The sequence below is a fragment of the Lissotriton vulgaris genome, unplaced genomic scaffold (genome assembly GCF_964263255.1).
Source record: "Lissotriton vulgaris unplaced genomic scaffold, aLisVul1.2 SCAFFOLD_764, whole genome shotgun sequence".
In the NCBI taxonomy this organism is placed as follows: domain Eukaryota; kingdom Metazoa; phylum Chordata; class Amphibia; order Caudata; family Salamandridae; genus Lissotriton; species Lissotriton vulgaris.
This window is the reverse complement of record NW_028241255.1, coordinates 627518-637632: the sequence shown is the minus strand read 5'-3', so window position 1 is coordinate 637632 and position 10115 is coordinate 627518. Positions and strand designations below refer to the sequence as shown.

The 10115-nt window shown below is 44.7% G+C and overlaps 1 protein-coding gene across 1 annotated transcript in view; it reads right to left on the bottom strand.

Annotated features, from left to right (window-relative positions):
- Window positions 1-2976: 2976 nt before the first annotated feature.
- The window catches only part of LOC147672004 (nmrA-like family domain-containing protein 1), a 65289-nt gene continuing 58150 nt past the window's right edge, over window positions 2977-10115 (bottom strand). The window contains exon 5 of the mRNA XM_086948062.1: window positions 2977-4068. Coding sequence (XP_086804188.1) covers window positions 3889-4068 — 180 coding nt within the window. The 3' untranslated portion in view covers window positions 2977-3888. The remainder of the gene's footprint in view (window positions 4069-10115) is intronic.

The window sequence follows — 10115 nt, the reverse complement described above, 5'->3', positions numbered from 1 at the left end:
CTTCCTTTATTCTTATGCCCCTCACTCCGGTGCATTGCTCCAATCACAGCGCTCCCTACTCCCTTCATTACTTCCTGGTTCCAAGACACGAGCACGCCAGGGACACACTCCATGACCGTAACTATCGGTAAGTTTTCACTCCGCGTCCTGCTCTGTCCTCGGGCTTCAATCTGTTGCCACGTTTTAATTTTTAAAGACCTGTGTTTGATAGACGCTACTTTGATCCTTTCTTAGGCTTGTCCTGGCGTCGCCCGTTTACGACTGTGTAAACCGGCATTACCTGACGCTCCATTGTGGTAAGACTATTTCCTTTTTCGCCCGCCGGGCTGTCCCCAACCTTCGGCCTGCTCTAATTTAATTCCTTCGTTTTTTAGGGTGACTGGCCAAGTTTAAAAACGGGCATCTTGACGGTACTGACTTTCGATGCCCAAACATGCTATACCTCGGTAAGCATTGCAAGGCGCCCTTCACTCTGAAATAGCCCCACTTTCCGGCAAGTGCTTGATACACGATATCACCACGAATTTAGGTCACTAGCACTGCGGTCAACATCCTCTTGTAATCACTAATGCCCTATAGGCACATTATAGCAATTTTGGACGCATGACCATACACTTGGTAATTGTGTCACTACCTTAATAGCAAGGTTATGTATAACATCACTCCCTGACGATTTAGCATGTGCACAGCGCACGTAGAGTCACTTCACTTATTCTTGTATGTATTCTGTTTTCTAAAGTATATCTTTATCTTCTTCTTCATAGGCAAAATTGAGGTTTAATTTAAAGGCAAAGTATTTAAATGTCCTGATGATGGTTTCTATGATTTTTTGATGAAACCGAAACGCCGTCGACTTGCTTATGCACCCGATACAAATCTGATTGTTTGATTTTATGTAATGGTGCAGCGTGATATTTTCTGTACAAATTTATATGTAAACAGAAAAAACGTTTGTTTTGCCTTGAACCTTTCCTACTATCTCCACTTGTGTTCACCCCGTTAGTGTCGGGCACAGGCTGTGTACCACACAGGGGCAGTGTGGAAGGTACTCCTGACATCTTATTTGTTGAAATACTGTGTTTATTAAGTAAACCTGGAAGACCTCTGTCCGGCTGGACATGTCCTTCTGAAAATATAGAAGCGATTTCGTCTATATTTATTTTGTTTGTTGCATCACATAAGCATGGGACCACTGTTGTTTCCATAAAATTGTTCCCCGAGGTCCCTGTTTGACTTGATTGGGGTCCCTTGTTGTTTAAGAATTGTTCCGGTAGTAGAATGGATTAATTGAAATGCTATGATTTAGTCGTTCGTGTCTTCTGATTTATTTATTTTATTCATATTTATTGTATGTGGCAACGTATGTCAATTGAATTGTTTTTTTTTATTGTTTCTGCATTGTAATGCTGAAAAATTCCCTGTCATTAAAACTTAAAAAAAAAAAATTAAGTCCCGCGTTTCAACTGTGCCTGCCTGCTGCAGTTAAAACTTAAAAGCAGGTCAGGAGTGTGTGCAGCCTGCAGCGCGGCCTAAGTCCCACCACCGTGTTAGTGACATCATGGTCCGTTGCATGCATTATGCCTTAGGGGAGAGGCTACACCGGGGAGAGGCTACACTGGGGACGACAGTGTCTCATATGTGGAAGGGAGCATGGTCCGCAAGACCTCGGATGGACAGACGGTGCCTCCAAACAGCATCCCTCAGGTCCGACCAGCTCAACACCGTGAGAACTCAGGCCTGCCAAATTGTCAATGTTCCCCACTCCCCAGCCGCTGATGAGAGAGGGAGACCAGCACTCCCCACCCCTGTACTCGCACCCTGTTCTTTTTCACCACCAGGCAAGAGGTGGAGTAGAGTGCCAGTAGGTCCGATTCCACTCCGTGACTATGAAGGCTTCAGTGAATGCTGACCTCAGGCTGAGCCGCGCCCCACGGTCCTGACTGGGACTGTCAGGCTGCGGTGCGATTTCAGCTCCTCCCTAGGACAATCAAGGATTCTTTTGCCCCCTTATGACTGGTAGGGGGTCACACCCGGCTTAGACTCAGTAACTCACTAACATTCATTGGGTTTCTGCTAATAAGGGGTGCCCTAAAGGGAGAGGGCTGTGTTGCACCCATGTACATACATTTTCCCCCTCTATCACTTTCTCTCTCTTACACTCTTTGCATATCTTTTTTTTCGTGGGCTTTAGTTTTCACTTTCCCGCAAGAGTTCTCCAACTTTTCTTTCTCTCGCACACCAGGCCTTTCTGCAGTCGTTTATCCACCTACCCTCCCTCTCTACCTCATTCACATCTCCTCGCGTTTAATGTCGGTCACCTCCATCTCTTCCGTTCGTTCTACTTTCCGCTGCCTCTGGCATCCTGCTTACTCCTCACTGCCTCCCACCTAGTGCATATTCTCTTTTACTCTCACTCGTTGTCCTTTCTTCATCTCCATCCTTCTCTGGTTTCTCCTGTGCTCCCTCTCACAAGCCATTTCTACCCACACAGATTGCTTTGACGCGCTGAGGGGTGCCGGGTGGAAGGATGACCAATGAGGAGAAAGAATGGTGTAAGCACGAAGGAAAAGTGGGAGCATGTCAAGCCATTTGGTTGTTGTTGTAGCGCTTAGGCCACCCAGCTCTGTCTTTGGGTGCTAAGAAGGAAGAGAAAGGGGACGGAAGGAACGCTGAAGGGTGACCCAGGATGTTTCCCCTCAATGACTAACTCCATGGGCGCTTAAATAGGGATTATCTAGGGTTAGGGTGGATAGGATGAGAGCTGGGCTAAGAATGAGTTCCAGGACAGCCTGGGCTGGGGTACATTACTGCACAGGTGCAGACACTACCTCACGCCACGCAATGCATTATAGCACTCCTCATCTTTCAAGTGCTCACCGTCCTTCACCCCAGCAACACCCCCCCCCCCGCCCCAAGGGGCGGCAATCTGAGGGATAGCCCCGCGCGCCACAAGCGCTAGCTACACCCCAGCCCATTGGGAATCGCAAACAGTGTCCAAGACTCTGTAGTACATTCGTTTAGTGAGTCCGTAATTGCGAGTCGCAATTCGTCACAACTCGCTAAACTTAATGGTCGTACATTTGTCCCTTACTCCCTTCAAGAGTTGGTGTAAACCCCTTCCCATAGTGGAAAAAGGAAGGCAACACCTCCAAAATAACAGCAGGGTTGGAGGGCAAAGTATTTCCCCACAAGGAAATACATTTACCAGTGTGGAAAAGAGCAAGTGTGGAAAAGAGCAAGTGCAACTACATTGATGCAACTACACTTTTGAATGCACACTATGTATTTAAGCATAAAGAAATATTTTTTCAATAAAGTTGATATGAATTCACAAACAACTGCCTTGAATGCAGATTACACTGTGCTCTCCAGAAGTAATCCTGGAAACATTTATTAATCCAAGACATTTGGACAGCTTTTCAATCTATAATATTAGCCACATTCCAAAAGAACACAGATGGAGAAGCCTCTACTAAAACGTAACTTTTGTCAGCAACAAGTGGTACATGCGAAGGCTTGATCTGTCCCATCATGATCTTTGAATGGACTTGTCTAAGAAGTAAATTCCTGGTCAATGGCAAAAGGTGGCACAAGTTCAGAAACAAAAACAGTTTGGTGAATTGTATTTGAGAAATAACTTCCAAGCACAGCTGAACAAACAAATTGTTTACAAATTGGGATTCAAAGAGGTGTTTCATACAAGATGCATTGCATTAACTTGGGCTAATCCAAAGCTTCCGATGGTACACAAGGAAGCATCCAGCACTTTAGATAAAGATCAACTTTGAAAGCTTTATGTGGTCCAGGAAGACATTTCAGAGAATGTGGTTCTTTGAAACAAAGCACAAGAAAAGAGTGCCAGCTCAATCAATGTGCATGATCCAGCCACTACAGGTCTTTGAAGGCATCTTTCTTCAGCTCCATCCACTCTGCAAACTTCTTGGCCTTGGGGTTAAGCTGTAACGTGAGCTTTATGTCACGGTTCGGTTTCATTTCGTAGAAACGAAACATGTTCGCCAATTCTACAGCACCAGGGAAGCCCAGTTTCTCATAAGCTTCGGGAGTCATCTGAATAAAGGTGAAAGGAAACAGCAGCATTAAAAAGGGACAAACATTACACAAATGTAATACACAAACAATAAAAGAAGTGTCTGCACGAGGTTGAGGCTCTTTCCTCGAAGGGCTGGTTCGAGATAGGGCATTAACTCATGTGTATTAAATGCTGTAGTAGGCCCATAGGAATGAATGGGAAAGCCATTTCTTATTTGAGATTAGCAATTAGCGAATCGCAAATAAGGAAGCAGTAGAAATCGCATAAAATATTGCGATTTCTACATGCATCCCGTTTTGCGAGTCTTTAATGGCAAATCCTTAAAATTCACTATTAAGGACTCGCAAAACATGACCATGATGAATCTGGGGGATAGTCTGGTGTGTTACTAACACACTGAGGGCTTTAAGACAACCTTGCAAGAAACTTTGAGCCACGGGGGCATGAACTGAAAAAGGTACTGTGGAAGCACAGCATTAAAAAAAAGAACAGAGGACATCTTTTCTCCAGAATTCTGTATTGGCAAAGCCAAATCAGTCTGGTCTTTGAGCCCTGCTGACTTTGCCAATTGTTAGTAGCCACACTGTACAGCTTCGTCATCATTTTGTATGTTTTGAAGGTGCACACCAACAGGAAAGGTTTACTCATCTGACACCATTTCTGAAAGACTCATTTACATGGAGGGAGAACCACCAAGAGGTAAAAAGTAGTAATCCTGAAAATGAAAGGTGGACAAAACAGAAGTGGACAGTAAATAATTCCAGCATCAAAGTAATCTGTAAGCTTATTGCAAGAAAAGAAACTCCAACCATAGGAGGCAGCGGAGGGAGTCCGAATGCCTTCAAAACTCCCCGCTAAAGTACAAACATTACAACATTCCACAAGCACATACCATAACACAGGCCAAAGGGAAACATGCAGGAGATGCCAAATACACGTTCTAATAAATACACCTGCTAACTATACCACATATTCCCCACGGCCAAAGAAAAACAAACATCACACAAACCAAAAACCCTAAGGATAGGAAAATGAAAACATTTCAGATGGGATTATGGACAATTTTGTTAAAATTCCAAATCATATCATTCAACTTTACAGCCCCATGAAATACTTGTCACTCGATAAAGTCTACAAAACAAGAAGAATTGAGTCATTTCCCTTTGCTAGTTTCACCTTTACCATATCCACCCCACCTTAACACCAAGGGACTGGACTGCTTTACGGCGGTCAGTTTTTTTTCCTTTCACATTGCATGTACAGTTCTCTATCCTTTCCTCATCTCAACCCTCTCGCGTGTTATACCTGCTTACCAAGGGCAGACACATCATAGTGCATGCATTGTTTAAGCAATTAAAAAAGAAATGCCCGTTGTACAGGGAGGAGCAAACCTATATTCCACTATCATATCCTTCACCACTCGGAACCAATCATGTCCTCCATGTTTTGCAATTAGAATTGTTTCTTTGAGCGTTCCATTGCATCATTTCACCATCCTATTTGTGTTTGGGTGGTACAAGGCACGCTTCTAGTGTAGAATACCTCTCTCATTCAGAAACTTCATCTCTTTTGAGGTAGAACACCTGGTTGAAAAAACTGATCAGCAAAGATTTAGAGATTTCTTGCCCTACACTGACCTCAGGCCACCTCAACACCTCGAATGCATGGCCATTAGTACCAATAAATACTTAAACATACCAAAGTTCAAAGGGCCCATGATATCCAACGATAATTCCTCGCTCACTTCCAGGAATCTCATGACAAATTAAAGGAGATAATTTGATTTTCTGTGTCTGATCACTCACCTGGCAGTCATAACAATATCTTACAATATTTTCCACCTGAATGTCCATACCAAGCCACCAATAATGATCTTGTAATCATTACTTAGTCTTGCGTAAGCCCTGATGACCTTCGTGTGCAAGCTGCACCAACTGACTTCACACCACACTGAGGAAATAACCTTCCACATTGGACTATTAGCTAACATGAAGCTCACCCAAACCTTCATGAAATCCATTCCGCTAACTGAAACCTCACTAACACCCTTGATAGCTTCCCTGACCTTTGAGGGCAATTCTTCCTGGTCATTTTCACTCAACCACTCACAAACACTTCCACCAGAAAGTGTACATACCCTGACCTCATCTTTCCACTATGCATCTTCCCCAGCACTTAAATACTCTGATCAAATTCAATAAACACTGTTGTCTTCTTGTTAATACCAGGAATACAGGACACAGAAAAACGATAATTCTGCAAAGCAGCCAACAATCTATATATGCAAAAAGTAACATGATCAAACCTTTTGCCAAAAGCCTCTTGAAGAGGTTTGTGATCAGTTTCAAACTTCACACCCCATAAAACTTGTTTGAACTTCCTTACTGCCCAGTTCACTGCCCTGCTAAAGCCTCCTTCTCTGCTCCTTTCAAAGAGTCGAGTACAATCGTAACGTCACGGCCATCATAGTACTGTCAATACAGCACCCAAATCTTTTTCACTCGCATCAGTCACAAGAAAAGAAGGCAAACCAGTAACAAAGCTCTCTTCAAAAAGACTGTGCGGAAGCTTAACTTGTTTTGATATTATAAAACTTCTTGCAATTTTTTGGCCCAATTCATCGACCATTTCTTGAGCAACTGCCAAATAGCGCAGTTTGACAAGCAAAATTAGGAATCAACTTGCTACAAAACTCAGCCATACCCATAAAAACTTGCATTTCTTCTTCCTTGGAGTGATGTGGCAAATCTGTGATGGTTACGACAATATCAGTTCTGGGTTTAACATCTTCAGCTATGATAGCATGACCCAATAAACCTGTTTAAGGTTGAAAAAACTTGAATTTGTTGACTTTCAAATGAATACCTGTAAGACTTAGAACACATAATGGAATGGCAGGACATTTATAGAGCACATGGCTACCCCGAAGCATCCTAGCGCTAGTAACTGACAGGTGACCAGAAAAGCGAAGGAAAGAGCATGGTCTTTAATTGCTTCCGGAAAGCCAGGTGGTCAGGGATTGAGCGAAGGTGGAGAGGCAAGGAAATCCAGAGTTTGGAAGCATTACAGGAAAAAAACACCGCTCCTAGACCTCTTCATCCTAGGGATCTCTGCCAAGTACAGATCTGATTGAAGATTACGATTGGCTTTATATGGACGAATCATGATGGAGATCATAGGTGGGCAGAGTCCCTGCCTTGCCTTATGTACTAAGCACAAGGCCTTGAACCTAATTCCTTCCTGAACTGGGAGCCAGTGGAGGGAGCAGAGGGCCGGTTTGGCCGATGGCCTATTGGTGGTTCCCATCAACAGTTTTGCAGCACTGTTTTGTACGGATTGAAGTTTTGACTGCGGAGATGGGAGCGCCCAGGTACAGGGTGCTCCTGTAATCCAGTCTGGAATGTATTCATGATTGGACCAGTACTTTTAGCCGCAAAGTGAAGGAGGGGCATGACATATTGGGCCATTCTAAGTAAGCTGTAGCAAAGAGCTGCTGTTTTCCTGGCTTGGGTCCTAAGACTGAGGTCCTGGTCCAGCCATACACCAAGACTCTTAATTTCTGCTTTCGGAATTGGGGCTGGCCCATGCAAGAGGGCCACACCAAGCTGGGATTAAAGCGGAGAAAGTTGCCTAAAATCATAATCTTTTTTTACTCCATTATGCCTAAGCTAGGAGTCGTCCATCCAGTTTGAGATATCGTTTAGACAGGAGTAGAGGGTATGGATTTACTGTTCGGCTTGATTGAGCCAGACCACCAGTTGAGTGTCATCGGCGTAGGTGATTATCCAGATTCCATGTGGAGCTATTCTGGCTGCTAGAGAGGACATAAACATTAAAAATAGTCAGGCTGAGTGAGGAGCCCTGAGGCACCCCGCTCAAAAGGTGTGTGGGCTTAGAAATAATATTTTCCTCAAAAACCCGAAAGGTTCTTCCCTCCAGGAAAGAGGATAGCCACTGGAGGGCCGTACCATCCACTTCTATGTTACCGAGTCGCCAGATCAGAATAGAGTGGTTCACCATATCAAAAGCTGAGCTCAGGTCCAGGAGTAGAATGGCCGCTGAACCTCCAGAGTTCAAGATTTTTCTACTTTCCTCTACCACAGTCAATAGAGCCGTTTTGGTGCTTTGGCGCGGTCGGAAACCGGTTTGGGAGGGGTGGAGCAGGCTATTGCTTTCAAGAAAGCTAGAGAGAGTTAGGTTAACGTGTTTCTCCGTTACCTTGCTTATGGCCGGAAGGGATATGGGGCGATAATTGCCCAATTCAACCGGGTCCAGATTGGACTTTTAGTAGAGCTTTAACCTCCCCTCTTTCCTCTTGGAGGTGACTATTACAGTGGTAAGCGAGGCGTTGATCAGGATTTTCAAGTTAGGGGCTATTATTGGAATGACCGGTTTCAAAATGTTCAGTGGCGCTGGGTCAGTAGGGGAGCCGCTCTTTACCTTGGCCAACAGCAAGGTGATGGTTTCCTGAGTCACGGGTAGGAAGTCCTCAAGGATGTATTCAGGTGGCCCAGATTTAAAATCTGTCTGAGGGAGGGGAGGAGGGTCGTCCTCAATCTTAGGTGGGAGGGATTCAAGGATAAGCTGGACTTTGTTATTGAAGTACTCGGCAAGTTTATTGCAGAGTTTGCCCAAGGTTTTCGGGACTGATCGGGGGGGGGGGGGGGCTTGAAGTTAATTTTTGATAATGTTAAAAAGTTTTTATGGGCGAGTTGGACGCTGCTAAGAATCTGTTCTCATAATAAGATGCTTGAGCTTTCCTTAATTCTGCATTGTAGGCAAGAATGGCTAGCCTATAGTCCTGTTCTTTAGAAGGAAGAAAATCTCTCCTCCAATGTCTTTCCTTCACTTTACATTGCTGCTTTAAGGTGCGTAATTCCGTTGTGAACCATTGGGCATTATGGGGCCCTGCAGACTTATTTATCTTTTTCTTTGGGAGGACCGCATTGAGTGACTCCTCGATCCAGCCAAGGAAATCCTCATTAGCTTGTACCGGACATTGGTTTAAGCTAGGTTTTGTCTTTTACAGCTCTTGGGACCATTTCCCTGGGGGAGCTTGTTCCAGGGGCGACCAAATGTCCAGGATGATTGTGTCATGGGCCTGGTTGTCTGGGGTGACCAAAGAAGATTTCAGGAAGTGAACCGTCCATGGTAATGGAATAGGGTCAGTTCCGTTATGGTCGGCTAGGCTAAAGAACACTTGGTCGCGAAGGTGTCCTCTAGCGGGAGTGGTCTTACTAATTTTTTGGGAGAATTTAAGAGATCATAGATCTCTGGATAGCTCACATGCATTGAGAACTTGCAGCTCATCAAAATGGAGGTTGAATCTCCCAGGATCGTGAAATTGCCTGTTGCGCTGCCAAATTGATCGTGGCCTCGAGCAGTGAGTTATTAAATTACCCCACTGGCCCCGGGGGATGATAAATCAAAATGCCTGTGAAGACGAGAAGTGTGGAGAATAATAGAAAACTGAACATTCTCGCAGTCTTTGAGCGGGGTGCCCAGGAGGAGACAGGTAAGCTGTTCCTTATGGGCAATGGCGATCCCACCACCTCGACCCGTCGGTCGGTCAATTCTTTGTAGCACGAAGCCAGGGGGAAGAGCTTGCACAATATCTGGCTCTGAGCTAGAGGTGAGCCATGTTTCCGTAAGGAAAAGTAGATCAGGGTCTTGGTCTCTGAGAAGCATCCAGATCTCTGCCCTATGTTTGGGCAGGGATCTACAATTGAGGAGGAGGATTCTAAATTCAGCTTTATTGTGGGTGTGGTCTAGCCTGTGTGGGGTAAGGTCATGCTTACATGTAGGGCATTTGATTGAGATCTTGTCAGGGGAAAAGACTTGCCCACAGTTAGTTCATGGGGGGTTATTTAGTTTCCTGAGGTGGGAACTGTTATAAATGTAGGGGGCTGGAGTGAACGATGCAGGAGTCCTAGCCACTCCAGGAGTTGACAGACGCTGCTGAACAGCATCCAAACACTATCCTGCTAAACAGAAAATCCCAACTGGTGTAAAAAGCAGTTCGATCCCAAGAATCTTCAACCAAGCAATCCTGGTGAAAAGCAGA